Genomic DNA, 22,443 nt, shown 5'->3' on the forward strand with positions numbered 1-22,443 from the left:
ACGCATCTGGCAGCGGCGGCGGCGAGTGCGGGCAAGGCGAGGGGAGAGAGGGTCGGGGTCCGGCTCCTTATAAAGGGGGCGGCCTCGGGTGCGTGGAGGAGGGGGCGGCCGATGGCGGGGCGGCGCCGGACTCCGGAAGGAGTCCCGGTCGGGGACGACGGGCGAGGCGGCGCGGAGCTGGGACGGCTGAGGAGTTGGGCCGGCCCAGTTCGGCGGAAGGGATTAAAAAAAACATTTTTCCAGACAAACAAAATAAATAAAAATATTATATAGGCATATAATATATCAAAATTTTCAGAAACATATTTTCTATAACATGAACTTTTTTCTAAGGTCAAATAAAATCCACACAAATTCAAATAAATCAAAAAGTGCTACTGGTGCAATAAAACCCAATAAAAATCATTTTAAAAATACAAAAGGATTTCAAATTTATTTCTCTTCAATTTTCTCATGTAGGGAATCATTTTACCCTATTTTCCATATATTTTATTTTTGGAGAAAAATAATTTGGATCATATCCAAATAACTCCAAATTAAAAATAATCTCCAAAAGGACTTTAAATTTGATCCTTTTAAACTTCCAACTCATATTTCATATCTTTTGAAGAAGTCATTTTATCTTCTCTCATGAAAATCATTGAGTTGCTTAAAGTTTCTGAATTTGAAAATATTTCCAAATGAAATTCAAATATTTTCAAATACCCCTTTCATTTAATTAAATGGAAGAAGTCATGTCATCTTCTCTCTATGGTTTTGTATTTGAAAAGAATTTGAATTCACGGAGATCATAAATGCAAAAATGAAAGTTTGGGAAAGTCCTTTTATTCCCTCTCATTTAACTTTCAAAATTTTCAAATTTCACTCAATTTCACACAAGCAATCATAAAATCAATCAAAACTATATATTTAATATAACATTCCAAAATTTAGAATTTTGGGATGTTACACGATACTAGTCATAGATTCATTAAAATAAGCAAACAACACACGAAAAACAGAAACTGTCAAAAACAGAACAGTCTGTAGCAATCTGATTTGTTAGAATACGTCTCGAACTCCAAAAATTCTGAAAAACTAGGACAACCTGGATAATTTGTATATTGATCTACTGCAAAAATAATTGGTGTTTTATCACTTTCTGGTGAATTTTAACAATTATTTTCATGAGCACAAAGTTTCTGTCTTTTTCAGAAAGATCAAACAACTATCACCCAAGAAGATCCTATTGGTTCTACTTGGCACAAACACTAATTAAAACATAAAAACACATCTAAAAAGAGGCTAGATGAATTATTTATTACTAGACAGGAACAAAAATAAAATTGTGTTGCCTCCCAACAAGCGCTATCGTTTTAACGCCCCTAGCTAGGCATAAACGCAAGAATAGATCTAGGTATTGTCATCTTTGGTATGCAATCCATAAGTGGCTCTCATAATAGATTCATAAGGTAATTTCATTTTCTTCCTAGGAAAGTTTTCCATACCTTGCCTTAATGGAAATTGGAATCTAACGTTTCCTTCTTTCATATCAATAATCGCACCAATCATTCTAAGGAAAGGTCTACCAAGAATGATACGACATGTAGGATTGCAATCTATATCAAGAACAATGAAATCTATGGGCACATAATTCCTATTTGCAACAATAAGAACATCATTAATCCTTCCCATAGGTTTCTTAATGGTGGAATCCGCAAGATGCAAATTTAAAGAAGAATCATCAAATTCACGGAAACCTAACACATCACACAAAGTTTTCGGAATCGTGGAAACACTAGCACCCAAATCACATAAAGCATAGCATTCATGATCTTTAATATTGATTTTAATAGTAGGTTCCCACTCATTATAAAGTTTTCTAGGGATAGAAACTTCTAATTCAAGCTTTTCTTCATAAGATTGCATTAAAGCATCAACGATATGTTTAGTAAAAGCTTTATTTTGATTATAAGCATGAGGAGAATTTAACACAGATTGCAACAAGGAAATACAATCTATCAAAGAACAATTATCATAATTAAATTCCTTGAAATCCAAAATAGTGGGTTCATTGCTATGTAAAGTTTTGACCTCTTCAATCCCACTTTTACCAATCTTTGCATCAAGATCTAAAAACTCTGAATCATTGGGACGCCTTTTAACTAAAGTTGACTCATCTCCAGTCCCATCTTTATCAAGATTCATATTGGAAAACAAAGATTTATTAGGGGACACATCAATTACTTTTAGATCTTCATAATTATTATCATGAAAACTAGAAGAACACGCTTTCACAAAGCAATCTTTTTTAGCACGCATCCTAGCGGTTAAGTCTTTGCGCTCATCAATGGAAATTCTCATGGCTTTGAGAGACTCATTGATATCATGGTTAGGTGGAATAGATCTAAGTTTCAAAGAATCAACATTGAGAGAAATTCTATCCACGTTCCTAGCCAACTCATCAATCTTACGCAATTTTTCTTCACGTAAGGCATTGAAATTATATTGCGAAATCATAAATTCTTTAACACTAGTCTCAAAATCAGAGGGCATCTTATTAAAATTTCCGTAAGAGTTGTTGTAGGAATTACCATAATTATTAGAGGAATTACTAGGGAACGGCCTAGAATTAAAGTTTCCTCTATACGCGTTGTTACCAAAATTGTTCCTACTAACAAAATTCACATCCATAGATTCATTATTATTCTCAATCAAAGTGGACAAAGGCATATCATTAGGATCGGAAGAAACACTCTTATTAGCAAACAACTTCATAAGTTCATCCATCTTTCCACTCCAAACATTAATCTCTTCTATCACATGAACCTTTTTACTAGTAGATCTTTCGGTGTGCCATCGAGAATAATTGACCATAATATTATCTAGGAGTTTAGTAGCTTCTCCTAAAGTGATTTCCATGAAAGTGCCTCCCGTGGCCGAATCTAAAAGATTTCTAGAAGCAAAATTCAATCCAGCATAAAAAATTGTATAATCATCCATTAATTCAAACCATGTGTAGGGCAATTACGTATCATTAATTTCATCCTCTCCCAAGCTTGTGCAACATGCTCATGATCAAGTTGCTTAAAATTCATAATATCGTTTATAAGAGAGATGATCTTAGAGGGAGGAAAATACTTAGAGATAAAAGCATCTTCGCACTTATTCCACGAATCAATACTATTTTTAGGCAAAGAAGAGAACCAAGTTTTAGCACGATCCCTAAGCGAAAAAGGAAATAGCTTCAATTTAACAATATCATTATCCACATCTTTCTTCTTTTGCATATCACACAAATCAACAAAGTTATTTAGATGGGTAGCGGAATCTTCACTAGGAAGGCCAGAAATTTGATCTTTCATGACAAGATTCAACAAAGCAGCATTGATTTCACAAGATTCAGCATCGGTAATAAGAGCAATCGGAGTGCTAATAAAATCATTGCTGTTGGTATTGGAAAAATCACACAATTTAGTATTATCTTGAGCCATCGTGACAAACAATCAATCCAACACACAAGCACAGAAGAAGCAAGCGAAAAGAGACGAACGGAAAAATGGGGCTAATAAAACGGCAAGGGTGAAGTGGGGGAGAGGAAAACGAGAGGCAAATGGCAAATAATGTAATGCGAGGGAGAAGAGTTTGTGATGTGTACTAGGTATGTCTTGACTTGTGCGTAAATCTCCCCGGCAACGGCGCCAGAAATCCTTCTTGCTACCTCTTGAGCATGCGTTGGTTTTTCCCTGAAGAGGAAAGGGTGATGCAGCAAAGTAGCGTAAGTATTTCCCTTAGTTTTTGAGAACCAAGGTATCAATCCAGTAGGAGACTACACGCAAATCGCCTAGTACCTGCACAAACAATCAAGAACCTTGCAACCAACGCAATAAAGGGGTTATCAATCCCTTCACGGCCACTTGCAAAAGTGAGATCTGATAAAGTTAATAAGATAAATATTTTTGGTATTTTTGTTGTATAGATTGGCAAGTAAAGATTGGAAAATAAAATAGATCGGAAACTTATATGATGGAAAGTAGACCCGGGGCCATAGGTTTCACTAGTGGCTTCTCTCATGATAGCATAAATTATGGTGGGTGAACAAATTACTACCAAGCAATTGATAGAAAAGCGCATAGTTATGAGAATATCTAGGCATGATCATGAACATAGGCATCACGTCCGTGTCAAGTAGACCGAAACGATTCTGTATCTACTACTATTACTCCACACATCGACCGCTATCCAGCATGCATCTAGAGTATTAAGTTCTTAAGAACAGAGTAACGCATTAGGCAAGATGACATGATGTAGAGGGATAAAGTCAAGCAATATGATATAAACCCCATCTTTTTATCCTCGATGGTTGTTTGATGGTTATGACTAGTGGTAATGAATATGCTGTTTAAACAGACTAGTTCATGATGAGTTGTTATTATATAAAAGATATATCTGTTTAAACATGTACAGGGCCAAAATGCAGAAAAAAACATAAATTGTAGCAATGGCGCGGGCTAAAAGATTACCAGCAACGCTACTAGTATCTGAAGATACCAGTAGCGTTGGGTTAAACAAGTGCTACTGCTAACAAATAGTTGTAGCATCGTAGCAGTAGCTTGGGCACCAACGCTACTGGTAAGGTTTTCCTTAGTAGTGGAAGGTCATGGGGGGATTAGATCGGCCGTGGTGCGTGGTGCGGGGCAGTTCGTTCTTTACAAAGGGGTAGGGAGGATTAGTGGTGGATGGATTTGGGGCTTTTTGTGTTAAACGTTGGAGGGTTTGGGGCCTTTAGATCTTCTAGATGGACAATCGTGATGGTTTGGACCTTCCCACTTTGGGTCTTTTATAGGGGTAGTAGATGCATCATTGTAACTTCTGTCAGTGTGGACTGTAACTTTTTGTTGTTCCTTCTTATAGTGTTGTTCTCTGCGTGGAAGAGTTGCAGAGGATATATTCGTTCTAGTGAAAGAGAAAGGAATGTTTTCTACCACTTTAATTTCTTTTCCTTAGCTCTGTAATTGATTTTGGCTTGCATTGTAACTTATATTTGTTCCTTTTGTTCTTAGTTATTTTTCTAGTGGGTCAGCCAACCTGTTTGCCCAACCCGTTGACATACATAAAAGATTGGGCGAGGGAACTAGTGCGATCAAAATTTAGGAACATGGGCATAATTTTTTTGACTGAAACCAAATTAAATCCAAGTCGAGTGTCAAATAGACACTTGCTACCTCTTGAGCATGCGTTGGTTTTCCCTTGAAGAGGAAAGGGTGATGCAACAAAGTAGCGTAAGTATTTCCCTCAGTTTTTGAGAACCAAGGTATCAATCCAGTAGGAGACTACACGCAAATCGCCTAGTACCTGCACAAACAATCAAGAACCTTGCAACCAACGCGATAAAGGGGTTGTCAATCCCTTCACAGCCACTTGCAAAAGTGAGATCTGATAAAGATAATAAGATAAATATTTTTGGTGTTTTTGTTGTATAGATTGGAAAGTAAAGATTGAAAAATAAAATACATCGGAAACTTATATGATGGAAAGTAGACCCGGGGCCATAGGTTTCACTAGTGGCTTCTCTCATGATAGCATAAATTATGGTGGGTGAACAAATTACTACCGAGCAATTGATAGAAAAGCACATAGTTATGAGAATATCTAGGCATGATCATGAACATAGGCATCACGTCCGTGTCAAGTAGACCGAAACGATTCTGTATCTACTACTATTACTCCACACATCGACCGCTATCCAGCATGCATCTAGAGTATTAAGTTCATAAGAACAGAGTAACGCATTAGGCAAGATGACATGATGTAGAGGGATAAAGTCAAGCAATATGATATAAACCCCATCTTTTTATCCTCGATCGCTGTTTGGCGGTTATGACTAGTGGTAATGAATATGCTGTTTAAATAGACTAGTTCATGATGAGTTGTTATTATATAAAAGATATATCTGTTTAAACATGTATAGGGCCAAAATGCAGAAAAAAAAACATAAATTGTAGCAGTGGCCCGGGCTAAAAGATTACCAGCATCGCTACTAGTATCTGAAGATACCACTAGCGTTGGGTTAAACAAGTGCTACTGCTAACAAATAGTTGTAGCGCCGTCGCAGTAGCTTGGGCACCAACGCTACTGGTAGGGTTTTCCTTAGTAGTGGAAGGTCATGGGGGGATTAGATCGGTCGTGGTGCGTGGTGCGGGGCAGTTCGTTCTTTACAAAGGGGCGGGGAGGATTAGTGGTGGATGGATTTGGGGCTTTTTGTGTTAAACGTTGGAGGGTTTGGGGCCTTTAGATCTTCTAGATGGACAATCGTGATGGTTTGGACCTTCCCACTTTGGGTCTTTTATAGGGGTAGTAGATGCATCATTGTAACTTCTGTCAGTGTGGACTGTAACTTTTTGTTGTTCCTTCTTATAGTGTTGTTCTCTGCGTGGAAGAGTTGCAGAGGATATATTCGTTCTAGTGAAAGAGAAAGGAATGTTTTCTACCACTTTAATTTCTTTTCCTTAGCTCTGTAATTGATTTTGGCTTGCATTGTAACTTATATTTGTTCCTTTTGTTCTTAGTTATTTTTCTAGTGGGTCAGCCAACCTGTTTGCCCACTCCGTTGACATACATAAAAGATGGGGCGAGGGAACTAGTGCGGTCAAAAATTTAGAATACATCAGTACCTGGCGCTCAGGAACATGGGCATAATTTTTTTGACTGAAACCAAATTAAATCCAAGTCGAGTGTCAAATAGACACTTGCTACCTCTTGAGCATGCGTTGGTTTTCCCTTGAAGAGGAAAGGGTGATGCAGCAAAGTAGCGTAAGTATTTCCCTCAGTTTTTGAGAACCAATGTATCAATCCAGTAGGAGACTACACGCAAATCGCCTAGTACCTGCACAAACAATCAAGAACCTTGCAACCAACGCGATAAAGGGGTTGTCAATCCCTTCACAACCACTTGCAAAAGTGAGATCTGATAAAGATAATAAGATAAATATTTTTGGTGTTTTTGTTGTATAGATTGGAAAGTAAAGATTGCAAAATAAAATAGATCGAAAACTTATATGATGGAAAGTAGACCCGGGGGCCATAGGTTTCACTAGTGGCTTCTCTCATGATAGCATAAATTACGGTGGGTGAACAAATTACTGCCAAGCAATTGATAGAAAAGCGCATAGTTATGAGAATATCTAGGCATGATCATGAACATAGGCATCACATCTGTGTCAAGTAGAGCGAAACAATTCTGCATCTACTACTATTACTCCACACATCGACCGCTATCCAGCATGCATCTAGACTATTAAGTTCATAAGAACAGAGTGACGCATTAGGCAAGATGACATGATGTAGAGGGATAAACTCAAGCAATATGATATAAACCCCATCTTTTTATCCTCGATGGCAACAATACAATACGTGTCGTTTCCCTTTCTGTCACTGGATCGAGCACCGCAAGATTGAACCCAAAGCTAAGCACTTCTCTCATTGCAAGAAATATCAATCTAGTAGGCCAAACCAAACTCATAATTCGAAGAGACTTGCAAAGATATCAAATCATGCATATAAGAATTCATAGAAGAATCAAATATTGTTCATAGATAATCTTAATCATAAACCCACAAATCGGATCTCGACAAACACACCGCAAAAAGAATTACATCGAATAGATCTCCAAGAAGATCGAGGAGAACTTTGTATTGAGATCCAAAGAGAGAGAAGAAACCATCTATCTAATAACTATGGACCCGAAGGTCTATGGTAAACTACTCACACATCATCGGAGAGGCTATGGTGTTGATGTAGAAGCCCTCCGTGATCGATTCCCCCTCCGGCGAAGCGCCGGAAAAGGCCCCAAGATGGGATCTCACGGGTACAGAAGGTTGCGGCGGTGGAAAAGTGGTTTCGTGGCTCCCTTGGATGTTTTCAGGGTATAAGAGTATATATAGGCGAAAGAAGTAGGTCGGTGGAGCCACAAGGGGCCCACGAGGGTGGGGGCGTGCCTACCCCCCTGGGCGCGCCTCCCTGCCTCATGGCCGCCTCGTTGCTTCCTTGACGTCCACTCCAAGTCTGTTGGATTGCGTTTGTTCCAAAAACGATCCCCGCGAAGGTTTCATTCCGGTTGGATTCAGTTTGATAACTCTTTTCCGCAAAACACTGAAATAGGCAAAAAAAAACAGCAATTTGCACTGGGCCTTCCGTTAATAGGTTAGTCCCAAAAATAATATAAAAAGGTATATTAAAGCCCATTAAACATCCAAAATTATAGATACGTTGGAGACGTATCAAGCATCCCCAAGCTTAATTCCTGCTCGTCCTCGAGTAGGTAAATGATAAAAACAGAATTTTTGATGTGGAATGCTACCTAACATGAGTTTCAATGTAATTTTCTTTATTGTGGCATGAATGTTCAGATCCGAAAGATTCCAGACAAAAGTTTAATATTGACATCAAAATAATAATACTTCAAGCATACTAGCTAAACAATTATGTCTTCTCAAAATAACATGGCCAAAGAAAGCTTATCCCTACAAAATCATATAGTTTGGCTATGCTTCATTTTCATTACACAAAAATGCTCTCATCATGCACAACCCCGATGACAAGCCAAGCAATTGTTTCATACTTTAGTATTCTCAAACTTTTTTCAACTTTCACGCAATACATGAGCGTGAGCCATGGACATAGCACTATGGGTGGAATAGAATATAATGATGGGGGTTCTGTGGAGATGACAAAAAAGGAGAAAGTCTCACATTGACGCGGCTAATCAACGGGCTATGGAGATGCCCATCAATTGATGTCAATGCGAGGAGTAGGGATTGCCATGCAACGGATGCACTAGAGTTATAAATGTATGAAAGCTCAACAAAAGAAACTAAGTGGGTGTGCATCCAACTTGCTTGCTCACGAAGACCTAGGGCATTTGAGGAAGCCCATTGTTGGAATATACAAGCCAAGTTCTATAATGAAAATTTCCCACTAGTATATGAAAGTGACAATATAAGAGACTCTCTATCATGAAGATCATGGTGCTACTTTGAAGCACAAGTGTGGAAAAAGGATAGTAGCATTGTCCCCTTTTTTGGCCTTTTTTATATATTTTTGGCCTTTCTTTTTTTCTTTTTTTGGGACAATGCTCTATTAATGATGATCATCACACTTCTATTTATTTACAACTCAAAGATTACAACTTGATACTAGAACAAAGTCTGACTCTATATGAATGCCTCCGGCGGTGTACCGAGATGGGCAATGAAACAAGAGTGACATGTATGAAAATATGCATGGTGGCTTTGCCACAAATACGATGTCAACTACATGATCATGCAAGGCAATATGACAATGATGAAGCGTGTCATGATAAACGGAACGGTGGAAAGTTGCATGGCAATATATCTCGGAATGGCTATGGAAATGCCATAATAGGTAGGTATGGTGGCGGTTTTGAGGAAGATATAAGGAGGTTTATGTGTGATAGAGCGTATCATATCACGGGGGTTGGATGCACCGGCGAAGTTTGCACCAACTCTCAAGGTGAGAAAGGGCAATGCACGGTACCGAAGAGGCCAGCAATGATGGAAAGGTGAAAGTGCGTATAATCCATGGACTCAACATTAGTCATAAAGAACTCACATACTTATTGCAATAATCTACAAGTCATCAAAAACCAAGCACTACGTGCATGCTCCTAGGGGGATAGATTGGTAGGAAAAGACAATCGCTCGTCCCCGACCGCCACTCATAAGGAGGACAATCAAAGAAACACCTCATGCTTCAAATTTGTCGTTTCCCTTTCTGTCACTGGATCGAGCACCGCAAGATTGAACCCAAAGCTAAGCACTTCTCCCATTGCAAGAAAGATCAATCTAGTAGGCCAAACCAAACTGATAATTCGAAGAGACTTGCAAAGATATCAAATCATGCATATAAGAATTCATAGAAGAATCAAATATTGTTCATAGATAATCTTAATTATAAACCCACAATTCATTAGATCTCAACAAACACACCGCAAAAAGAATTACATCGAATATATCTCCCAGAAGATCGAGGAGAACTTTGTATTGAGATCCAAAGAGAGAGAAGAAGCCATCTAGCTAATAACTATGGACCCGAAGGTCTGTGGTAAACTACTCACACATCATCGGAGAGGCTATGGTGTTGATGTAGAAGCCCTCTGTGATCGATTCCCCCTCCGGCGGAGCGCCGAAAAAGGCCCCAAGATGGGATCTCACGGGTACATAAGATTGCGGCGGTGGAAAAGTGGTTTCGTGGCTCCCCTAGATGTTTTCAGGGTATAAGAGTATATATTGGCAAAACAAGTAGGTCGGTGGAGCCACGAGGGGCCCACGAGGGTGGGGGCGCGCCTACCCCCCTGGGCGCACCTCCCTGCCTCGTGGCCGCCTTGTTGCTTCCTTGACGTCCACTCCAAGTCTCCTGGATTGCGTTTGTTCCAAAAACGATCCTCGCGAAGGTTTCACTCCGTTTGATATTCCTTTTCTGCGAAACACTGAAATTGGCAAAAAAACAGCAATTTGCACTGGGCCTTCGGTTAATAGGTTAGTCCCACAAATAATATAAAAAGGTATACTAAAGCCCATTAAACATCCAAAATGGATAATATAATAGCATGGAACAATCAAAAATTATAGATACGTTGGAGACGTATCAACACTCCTACATGGAGATCGGATCATAGTGCCTACTCTTCCCTTCTACAAACAAAGTAAGAGAAATTCATTATTTGTATACCAAGACTTTACAATACAAGGCAACCACCCTACAGATTCGAGAAGGCAGGCATCGAGAAAACTATATAAGTTTGAAATAATTATGTTCAAAACATAAAGCATGAAACATGATCGAGCGTAGAGCTAACAAATACACTATGGTAAGAAATGGGGAGATCTCACTTTCTCCTTTTCTCACTCCCCCATAACTTGCTAACTTTTGCATTGTAAATTAGTTTGCACCGATCAAATCTTGCCCTAGGATTGCAGATTGGTTTGCCAATTAATTTGTCTACTTGACTTGGATTCATATCACCATGTAAACTAATTTTTGACCCAAAACTTTGAGAGGTTGCTGTGGTCAAATGGTGTGATTAAAATTGATGGAAATTGGGTGGCAGTGGTGTTTTGTCATGGTTGATCACCATGACAAGTTTGAGCTTAAATGTGTGGATGCAAAATGTACTTCCTTCACATGGTGGTTCTGTGGATGCAATCTTTGGAAAATTGTCGAGGAAGTTGTGGTAGGTGGGTGGGGCTCAAATTTTGTGGACATGCATGATATGGGTGGATGTTGATGTATGCAAAATCTGAGCTTCATTGAATGAAGCTACAATGCACATGCTTTACATGAGGTGCCGAAAAGATCAGCATGGAAATACCCGACGATGCTGAGACTCTAGTGTAGAAGGAAACCTGGAAGGCCTCGGAAGTGCCGGTGAAAATGTTATGCTCGAAGGTCCAGAGCAAACATATGGTATGAAATGAAAAATAGCTTGCCTGTTGAAGAAAATACATCTAAGCAATTCTAGTGACATAGAAAACATAGTTTGATCACCATGACTAAATCAATCCTCGTAGGCTCGATAGAACTCGGCAGAACACTACGATGAAGTGGTACAATGAGAAAGAAAGGAGTTGAAATGCCTGAGTGGCATACATCAAGAATTTGGTTTAGGATCTTACCTTGGTCAACCAAAGATCTTTCATTTTTCCCCATCTTGATTTTACGATTGTCCTACACTCAGTGTGAATATTGGATTAACCAAAGAACTTATAAATTACATGATAAGTCCTTGAGGCAGGAAAACTATTGAAAAATATGGAGGTTGGGGTCATCATTCATGTTTCTGCTAAAAACTAAGGACTAAATACATGAAATAAACTTGATAAGATGTTAGTCCTCTCAATTGCTTTGTCAATAATGACCAAAACCCAATAGGTCCGATGATACATCACAACCATCCTGATTATTTACAAAATATGAAAGGCACTAAGGAACTATATATAATTTCAGAACACAATAGGTTCAAAACACGAATAAGGAGACGGGACTAAGTAAAGATCAAGCAAACGGTTGCGTCTATCATACAAAAACATTCAATGGAGTATTACAGATAATAGGTTCCACATTAAGCATGAGATGAGACCCAGTACACAACTTGTATCCCCATCATGGAAAAGATTCTCGTTTCACATATGAGTGTTTCTTTTTTGGAAACAAACAAAGCCCGCATGATTCTAATCATGCCCGATAACCACTCTATCACTATCACCTTCCATCGAGGAGCATGGTACCCGTTCACCAGAGCTAAGATAAACAAATGAGTTCACAGAAGGATGGCCCAAACATATATTGTAGACACTCATGCCGCAACCTCCAATGTCAGTTGGTTTAATCTCTGATGTCAGGCTGATGCTCATTCTTTTAATATTTGGCGCCCAACTAAATATCTGTGTCACGAAATCAATCTCATGATCCCCTCCTCTAAAGTTTTTAATTTCTACTTCTTCAAGATGATTCAAGGAGATAATTTGGTTCCTCCAGTTCATGGGCTCATTGCAAGGACACTTTTTAAGACACTTTGACATCTAGGACATGAAAAACATTACAATATATTAAAGAAATGGTATGATTGTAAGATATACATATAAGCAACATGGATAATTACCTCAGGCCACCTCGATAGGACAAGCTTAAGCCTTTGTGTAGTTGTTTGAATTTGATGCATGCTAAGAAGATGGAACACAAATGCTGCTATAGCATGCCTCTTTGCATGCAGATGTAGCTCCAAGACTGTAAAGTTGGTAACTGGAATTTTGTCTATCTCCCGCTTAAGGTTTAGTTTTCTACCCATATCCTTCTGCAAAAGAATAAATTATTTGGCCTTGTGTATATCATAACATTCTTAGAATTAGTTTACTAACAAAATCCAGTAGGTTGAAAATTGGGGCTGTCTATATGCAAGTCACTGGAACTTTACACATTCGTATTTTTTTATTAGCATCTATATTGTTCCTAAGCTATTGTGTTCTTCATCCATAACATGACTTGCATAATGATCCAGGCCTATTTGTGAGCCTACTACAAATCTTTTCGTCTGAAAGGACTAGCATGCACAAAAAGGGCGCTTTAACTATGATAGGAAAAGAAACTAATAAAGGGAAAAGCAAGAAAAAATATACTTATTATGGCAGATATAATTCATTGTGGTGTATTACCGATATTGAAAATAAAATAAAATTAACTAAAAGGATACGCGAGATAAAAAATTCTCAAAATCAAGATCATTACTCACATTACAAAAAACTTGCACTAAGCCATAACATGTCAAAACAAGTATAAAGTACTACAATATTCATCCAAAAAGTAGAAAATTTGTTCTAGGTAACTATGTTGACATGTGCATCACATCAGTTGGATTGTTACAACACACACACACACACACACAGAGAGAGAGAGAGAGAGATAGAACTTGGTGACATAACTATGATGGAAAAAGCAACAAAATTCCCTAAAAAGGGGTAATCAACCGAACAAAGTTATTATGGCAGATATAGTTCATGGATAGTATTACCTTTATTGGAAGAAAAAAAACAAGACCAAGGAAGAAGAATATTGCCAAAAAAATTAAGATTTGCACACACATTACATAGACTTGCATACACTTGGTACATAACATGTAAGAAGTAGTATAAATAATGCATTTTACATCGTTACAACTTAAGTAGGAAAAAATGTTCTACGCAACTAAGATGACTCATGCATCACATCAATTGTATTGCTACTTGTACTCACAAACATGCAAACATCTAAAATAATCTAATAAACAAGGAAAATCAGCTGAACAAAACAAGTAGTATTACCTTGACTGAAAATAAAATAAAAAGATTGGAAGACTATGGAAGATAAATGCAAAAAAAAATCAAGATTTGCACACACACTACAAGGATCTTGCACTATACCAGAGCATGTAAGAACAAGTACAAAGTACTCCAATTTTCCTTTGTATAGCTAAACAAAAAAAGTCATTGTCAATCACTACAATGACTCGTGCATCACATCAGTAATATAGCTACTCTTACTCACAAATATGTAGACATCATTAAAAATAGTTTTTGAAATGAATATGCAACATTGGTAGAAATATACTCTATCTAGTGTACCCCAATTCCTTCGGTAATGTAGCAGTGTTTCTCAGAAAGAATAAAATATAAATTTATGGATAAAACTAAAACATGTTTTTTAAGGAAAAAGAAAAAATGGTTCTACACGAGAAAGAAATATAAGAGTAAAGTTACCATGACAAATCTTGTTAGTAAGAAAATTTCTCTAAAATAAAAATTACACTAAATTACGCAAAACTTTCTGCATTCTATATTCAGTCACTATTACTATAAGTTTACACATTGGCATGGATGAAGTAGAGGCAATTATGTTGGAGATGAACCATTGAGATACATTAAATATCACTCTCTGAAATGAGGCACAAAGGAACAACAATGTGCTTAGCAAAAGCAATCGTGTATGAGTGTCAAATCATAAGGACCAATCAACATACAAAAAATCAAACAAATGCTAGGAAAACATGCAATTAAAACCTAGCAAACGTGATAACAAAAAAAATCTACAAAAGATATATTTTTTGGATTAGATAAAAAATAAGTGTATAGCATATACTCCCTCCGTTCCTTTATATAAGGTGTATTAGGTTTTTGATAAAATTTCAGAATGTAAAGTGCATTTTTTCTATTTTCTCATAATTCCCTTGTTAGCCCTCTAGAAAAAGGAAAGTATTTCTCTCTCGGTTGTCTTTATCTCTCCTTGTTGAAAAAGAAGGAAACTATCTCTCTGTCGATTGCATGTATCTCTTACTTTCCTGGACTAGCTGATTTACTTACCATTAGCCAACAAATTTGCCAAGGGTAATTTCGTCCTAACTTATCTATAATTAGGTGTCTTGGTCACCATGCCGAAAATAATACACCTTATATAAAGGAACGGGGGGAGTAATATACATGACACAAACTAAACAAAGAAGCCTAGTTTATGAAAGTTGCACACACTATGCACAAAACTTACAATATTCCTTAAACATACAAGAACTAATATAAATACTACAACTTTGAAAAGAACAATAACTTTAGTTTGTATTATGTTTTGGACAATATTTTATGAAAACAGTTGCTTCGCGACTATATTTTTTGTAGGGCATAACTCTATGTACATGTCAACCAACTAATAAGAAAAAAAAGCAAATTAAGTTGCATTACTCAGTCTCTCTTGCACACACATATTTGACACATAATATGCAGGCTCACCCATCTCTTTCCCTCTATCTCCACTCTCTATCACTCAGAAACACATGTGTTGATACACAGACACACAGTCCACCAATGCACCCACACACTACCGCACCCGCCCACGCGCACACACACTCCAGCAATGCACTTGAAAAGGGCATGCTCTATCCATCGCTCCACCTCTCACTTCTAATCAAAGTTGGCACAAAATATAAGACATTCTATCCACCAAATGCATAAATCTTAAAAAGCATCTCACGGATGAAATGTCCGAGAAAAATAATAATTCCAAATCTCTACTCTTTAAAGAAAACAGTAGCTTTCCTTTTCCTGCTGGCAAGACACTTCATCAACCAGTTCTACCCTCCCATCACGTCCCTCCACCGATCTATTTTGTTCAGTCGGTTTTTTGTCCCAGCACACCCGTTGTCCACACCTTCCCCGTATGCTAATCAATCACCATAATTTACATGGTCTTATAAACCAATTTCACCTTAATTTACTTATCAAACTTCATTTTCAGACTATATATAAGGTAAATCACTGACAGAATTCGATAAACATTTATTTACACAACTGAATTAATATGGGCAGGTAAATCACAAGCTAACGTCTGAAATATTTATATCTCGTTACAACGCATGGGCATTGTCCTATACTTCGAAAATAGCTAAACAAGTGAAAAATAGGTTAAAAAGGAGACATACATGAGCAAATATGTGCAAAGATACGACATGAACACGATGGGGCTGTGAACATGCATCTTCGCCTTCATTGATGAGCTCCCCATCTTTGTATTTGTAATCCTCTATCGTGTCCACCTCCAGTTTTTGAAGAAACCATAACCCAAAGATATAAGCCAACGTTGAATATGCAAACCTCCATGAGACCTTCTCCAAAATTGGCGCCAAGACAGACACGCTGAGGTCCGAGCTTGCACAAAGATTAAGCTTTAGTTGCTCAAGTATCGGAGTCGTGATGTTGATGCCCTCACATTGTGTTTCGTGGGCAACAAGCTCCAACTCTTGCAGCGACAAAGAGTGCACTATAATATCACGTGTAGACGTATCTGCATTCATCTTAAGCACACGCAGGCATGGGCATTGGTAGACCATGGTGGAAACGTCACAGACGGTGCAACCCATGAGAGACAACCTCTCAAGTGCCGAGAACCGGTCATTCGACATTAGCCGTGTGAAACAGACGGACCGCACCGTCATCGTGTGGCATTAGGGAAGCATGGCAGGTCGGCACGAAGGCATCTGTCGAAGTCGGTAATGAAGACAAGCTCCCGCGTAGAGAGCCTCGCTGCCGCGTGGAGAATGGATGCAAATTGAGCGTCTTCCACATGATAGTTCTCATGACTCTGGCCGAACTCGATGCCAAGGAGGAACACAATAAGGCCGAGCCCCAAAGGAACCTTGAGCGCCACCAGGGCCGCTTCGAGCAAGCTGTGCTCGACGTCGCGGTAGGTCACGCTCAGCAAGCGCAACCGCGGGCAGCGGTTGAGAAAGGCCGCAAGGTCGACGATGTTGCCAGAGAGAGACAGCCTCTCCAGCGCGGGGAGCTCGGCGTCCGGCAGCTTGACGCGGAGCAAATGGGCGTCCAGCTCGATGGAGGTGGTGCGGAGGAAGCGAGGCACGGCGATCTCGACGCGCCGGCCCGGCTTCACTATGTAAGACCGGGCAGGGGCGGAGCCAGGAAATCGAGTTAATGGGTTCAGTCATCATTAATTTATTGTGAAAATTTAGTATGACTTAATTAAGTATAATGTCCAATTTCACACTCATATAACAAGACTATAGGACCCAAGACAACATAACAAATAGAAATACGGTAGCACTTATATTTTACAATGAAAACAATACCAGCTACAACATTTGTAAAAAAAATGCAAGACATACCAGCTGGATGAAATTATAAATTTCTCTTGCTTACATATTGTGAGTAGAGTAGTACCAAAATAACTTCATAGCTTCAGGTGTGGCTTCTCCTTCTGGAAAACACCGGCAACAATGACAGTTAGTTTTACCAGTGTATAATGCCATCAATCATGGAAGCATGTACAATCACTCACATTTCAGAGTGTCCCCTTTCCACTATTCCAGTAACTCACAACTTTCCCCGTTGTGATCCGTGAAAAGGCGGCAACAGAAATAATGGATGGATCATCTTAATATTATTTCTCTGTATAGAGGGCTTCATAAGACTACTTGCATCAAACATTTGATGCACTTAACCTACATCTAACGGGTGGCCTTGAAGTGCCTACATCATAATCTGAATCTGGTGATCAGTTTGTCTTCAAGAAATATCGCTCCACATCCTAGATCAATCGAAGTTCGGGAAAAGTTAATTAGAAAAATAGGGCAAAGGCCATTACCACGCTAGGCTAAATAGAAGATGCATAAGAAGAACATGTGATGATGTGATCTCTCATTATCTTGATTTTGTACTGCACGCCGACCTGCTGTTGCTTCCTTCGGGCTTGCCGCTGGAGATTAGGCGATGCGCCGCCGCCGCAAAGGGCGAACAAGATAGGGAGAGGCTAGACGGAAGCCCTTGGTGAGGCCGAGCGAGAGATGCGATCTGATGCGTACAATCTCGTACGAGACATGGAATCTGACGCACACACGGAGACAGTAGAAATTTATGGGCTTTAGCTGGGCTAGTCGTGTGAAGATTGTGGGCTAAAAGGCTTTTAGCTCGTGCATTCCAATTCCGATGGGTGCAGCCTAGACTTTCGACTGGGTTCGTACACACGATTACGTACACACACGGACGTGGCAGCAAATATTCGTTGGGTTCATTTGAACCCAACGCTACAATGCTGGTTCCGCCCCTGAGACCGGGGGAGGAAGAAGACGACCTCCTTGGGCGAGATCCGCCTGGCGGCGAGCAGCAGCGACTTGGCCTGGGCGTCGTCGCGCTTGGCCGCCTCGCGCAGCGCGCTCCTCGCGAGGCGGATGTCGAGGACGGACACGCCCGGAAGCCGAGGGGAAGACGGGCTTCGTGGACGACTTGGCCTCGCGACGCAGGCCAGCGCCTGCCTGACCACCCCAGCCGGGACGTCGCGGAAGGTGAGCCCGGGGAGGCGCGCCCAGAGGCCGCGCCACCGGCGCGCGAGGACGCTGGTGCGCGCGGCGGCGCGGGCGCAGCCCAGCCGCCCGAGGATCTGGAGGAGCATGTCCTCCGGGAGCGCGCTGATGCGGTCGCCTCCGTCCGGGCCACCACCGGAGCCTGCTCCATCCGGCGGCGGCGCCGAGCGCCTGATGCGGCGCGCCGATGGGAACTCCATTCGCGAGGGAAAAATGAAACGAAACCCTAAGCACGCGACCCCGCGTCAATAAAAACGGCAGCTCGTCAATTACTTAGCGGCCCAGCCCACGAAGCCCTTTTCCAGGCCCGGACACCACGGCCCAGAAGGCCCATTTTTGAGGCCGCAAAATCACGGCCCACGAAGCAACGATATCTCCCTCTTCTTCTTCGGATAGGAGGAGGAGGCAGCGCTCGCTCGCTCAGTCGCATCACCTCACCAAGCTCGCTCTCGCTCTCTCGCCGGCGATGGACGTGGCGGGGGCACAGGCGCGCGCGCTGCCGCTCCTCCTCGGCCGCCCGGCCGTCTCCCTCCGGTGCTCCGTCTCGTTCTCCTGCGGCGGCGCGCGGCGGAGCTGGGTGTCCTCCGCCACGGCGGATGGGGAGGACGGCGGCCCCGGGTACGAGCGGGTGGCCATGGACACCCCCGGCGCGTACCGGCTCGTGGACCGGAGCACCGGGAAGAGCGTCATCGTGTGGGGCGGCGTCGACGACGGCGGAGAGCCCGGCGTGCCGTCCCCGGCGGTCCTCTCCAGGGTCACCGCCGACCGCTCCGCCTCCAAAGGTTCGGCCGAACAGTGGACGTCCATTCGGGAATTTCAAATCTTTTATGCGAATTTTAGCAAAACTGTTCATTCCCTGGTTAAATTTAGCCAAAATTTCTTGACATTTGTGATGCTTGTGTGAAATGTTTTACTTTTCTGAAGATGGGGGAACTTTTTACACTACAGGTGCAGCAAATGGGGGGACTACTGCAGGTGTCGGGAGCTTCGGAAGACTGAAGGCGCAGAAAGTGCAAGCTTTAGCTAGGAGATCAGCAGCCCAGCTCAAGAGGGAGGGCACTTCTGGCCGCACAAGCATCGCCCGGCGTAACGAGCCATCTTCTGCTGATTCTGATGAAGAGGGAAGCAATTATGGAAGAAGGAAGTTTGTCTCGGACCCAGCGCGCCGCGCAAAGCCGAATGGTGACTCTAGGGATGAGAGGAGCAGGGCCGTGCGTTCTCTGAATTCTGTCCTGAGGCAATACAAAGGCGACGATGATTCAGATTTTTCTGATGAAGAGCCTGCTTCTGGCCCCAAAGTTTGGGGTAAAGTTGCCGATGCTACGTCTTATAGAAGAGAGGATCGGAAGCAGAAGGTCCCTTTGGACAGTGGATTTTTCAGTCGCAGATCTTTTAAGGAGATTGGCTGCGGCGATGAGATTCTTGGTGCATTGAGAACCTTTGGGTTTCCTCAACCATCACACATTCAGGTAAACACATTTTTCTTTCCTTCTCTTTTGGTTTACTGGGCCGAAAAATATATCCGATTGTTAGCTTAGTGTCCATGAATGTTGCATATCAATTGGTCACCATTACAAGACTCAATAGTCAGTATCTCGGTCCATTCATAATTACTGAATTCTTACACCTATGCACACATGAGTTATGTTCATATATGCTAAACGTGCTGTCCTGAACTGTCCCGTAAAACCGTCTTAGGCAATGGCATATGGACCTGTCTTGGAGGGGAGGAGTTGCATTATTGCTGATCAAAGTGGGTCTGGCAAGACATTAGCATATCTTTGCCCTATAGTTCAAAATTTAAGGAAGGAAGAAGCTATGGGGATCCACAAACCATCTCCCAGGAACCCACGAGTCATAATATTGACACCTACTGCTGAACTTTCTTCTCAGGTATGCTATACTACTTGCTGAATGTGATGTGCTGAGGCTTTATGATAGTTCTAGTATGAATTTGAGGAATAACCCATTGAGTCATTTCTCTAAATACAGGTCCTTCAGAATTGCCGTTCAATATCGAAATCTGGGGTTCCCTTTAGGTCTATGGTTGCGACCGGTGGATTTCGACAGAAGACGCAGCTGGAAAGCCTTGATCAAGAGCTAGATGTACTTATAGCAACACCTGGCCGGTTCCTGTATCTGCTTCAGGAAGGCTTTGTGCAGCTAAATAACCTCAGATGGTATACATGGCTGCTCTTTTTTCCAGTCATTTTTTAAAAGTTGAGCAGAGAGATAAATAAGTGGATGCACTAGATAAGCCTAAGACCTAAGTTAATATGTTGATCCCCCTAATTGCAGTGCCGTGTTCGATGAAGTGGATATTTTATTTAGTGAAGAAGGCTTTGAACAAGTGCTTCATCAGTTGATTACTGTCGCACCAGTGACCACACAATATCTTTTTGTCACTGCAACTCTTCCTCTTGATATATATAACAAGGTTGTTGAAACATTTCCTGACTGTGAGGTGCTCATGGGACCTAGTGTCCACCGGACAAGCGCCCGTCTTGAAGAGGTGGGTCATTGTTCACCTTCTTAGTTTCTGTAACCTTTTACTATGCTATACATATACTGTCTGAAAACACTTCTAGGAAATACTCCTGAAGTGACTTGTCTCTCTGTTACTACTGACATTGTTTACAACTTCAGAATTTTTTGCGTAAAACAATAGTATTGGTATCATGTGGTATTGTTCTCCTAGAGTGATTACATTTTACCTTTGTACTGTTACACTACAGATTCTTGTGGACTGCAGTGGAAATGACAATGATGAAAAGAATCCTGAAACAGCCTTTTCCAACAAGAGAACAGCACTTCTAAAGATTATTGAGGAATCTCCAGTTCGTAAAACAATCGTTTTCTGCAATAAGGTATTAGTTCCTCTCCCTTGTATCTCTGGATATCATCATTCATCAATACCAAACATAACTTCCTCAAAAAAAAAAAAGACATAAGAAAGTCCCACTGTCTGACAACTAGTCACATGCTTTATGTTCCCAGATTGAGACATGTAGAAAGGTAGAGAATGTGCTGACACGGCTGGACAGGAAAGCGACACAGATCAAGGTCCTACCGTTCCATGCTGCATTGGACCAGGCGAAACGCATCGCAAACATGAAGGAGTTCCTGAAGAAACAGACTACAGACTCGATGTTCCTCGTGTGCACAGACAGGTGTGGATCAACTGAACAACATTTCTGCATTGGTAATTTCTGGTTTCGAAGCCATTCCTTTCATTGAACCGCTGGACTGAGTGTGTATCATTTATCTGACGCTGGCAGAGCTTCACGAGGGATCGACTTCACGAACGTGAACCACGTGGTGCTCTTCGACTACCCCCGCGACCCGAGCGAGTACGTGCGCAGGGTTGGCAGGACAGCCCGTGGCGCATCAGGCGACGGCAAGGCTTTCGTGTTTGCGGTGGGCAAGCAGGTGTCCCTGGCCAGGAGGGTGATGGAGAGGAACCTCAAGGGGCACCCGCTACACGATGTCCCGTGCTTCTAGTTCTAGAAGTGGGGCTGATGATGCTCCTCTGCAGCTCTAGCTAGTATTATTTTGCAGTAGTACATGATGATGTATACGCACTAGTGTCACATCTAGGATATGTATTCTGCTGATCATGCCTGTGTGCTGCTGATCATACATTTATTTAGGTAAAAAACATGTGTACAATGAGAAGCGCAAGGCATTCATGTTGAGATGATTCAGTGGTGGCAATTCGACTAGAGGTGGCAGGCAGAAACATGTGTACACAAAAACCTTTTGTTTGCTAAACCAAGAAATTGGATGATATTGTGCAGATTCTCAGTATCGACGGGAAAGTATCTAGCAATAAAATGCCCCAAATTTCTTAGGGACGACGAGTCGTGGCTGTTAAAGGCATCATCACTTCTAAGAAAGTCCGGGAAGGGGGTCTACTACACCACAACTGACAAGGAGTCTTGGCTCCAAGTATGGACACTGAACGAAGAATCAGAAGCATCCCATGGGACGCAGCCGGTGTGGGAGATGGTGCATTATGTTAACATTGAACCTCCCATGAGGCAACTATTGCAAAA

At 41.2% G+C, this 22,443-nt stretch overlaps 1 protein-coding gene across 1 annotated transcript; it reads left to right on the top strand.

The window, feature by feature from the left end:
- Window positions 1-18,785: 18,785 nt before the first annotated feature.
- On the top strand, window positions 18,786-22,175 carry LOC123099202 (DEAD-box ATP-dependent RNA helicase 50). The gene is made up of 8 exons (XM_044521376.1): window positions 18,786-19,170; window positions 19,337-19,857; window positions 20,087-20,281; window positions 20,381-20,568; window positions 20,687-20,900; window positions 21,124-21,255; window positions 21,386-21,558; window positions 21,667-22,175. The coding sequence occupies exons 1-8, from the start codon at window positions 18,855-18,857 to the stop codon at window positions 21,887-21,889; spliced, it is 1,962 nt and encodes a 653-aa protein (XP_044377311.1). The 5' UTR covers window positions 18,786-18,854; the 3' UTR covers window positions 21,890-22,175.
- Window positions 22,176-22,443: the final 268 nt, after the last annotated feature.

The sequence above is a fragment of the Triticum aestivum genome, chromosome 4D (genome assembly GCF_018294505.1).
Source record: "Triticum aestivum cultivar Chinese Spring chromosome 4D, IWGSC CS RefSeq v2.1, whole genome shotgun sequence".
Taxonomy (NCBI): Eukaryota; Viridiplantae; Streptophyta; class Magnoliopsida; order Poales; family Poaceae; genus Triticum; species Triticum aestivum.

Coding starts and splice junctions, on each gene's coding strand:
- LOC123099202 (XM_044521376.1), top strand. CDS start 18,855: ATGGACGTGGCGGGGGCACAGGCGCGCGCGCTGCCGCTCCTCCTCGGC. Junction 19,858..20,086: donor CTCAACCATCACACATTCAG/GTAAACACATTT, acceptor AAACCGTCTTAG/GCAATGGCATATGGACCTGT. Junction 20,569..20,686: donor CAGCTAAATAACCTCAGATG/GTATACATGGCT, acceptor CCCTAATTGCAG/TGCCGTGTTCGATGAAGTGG.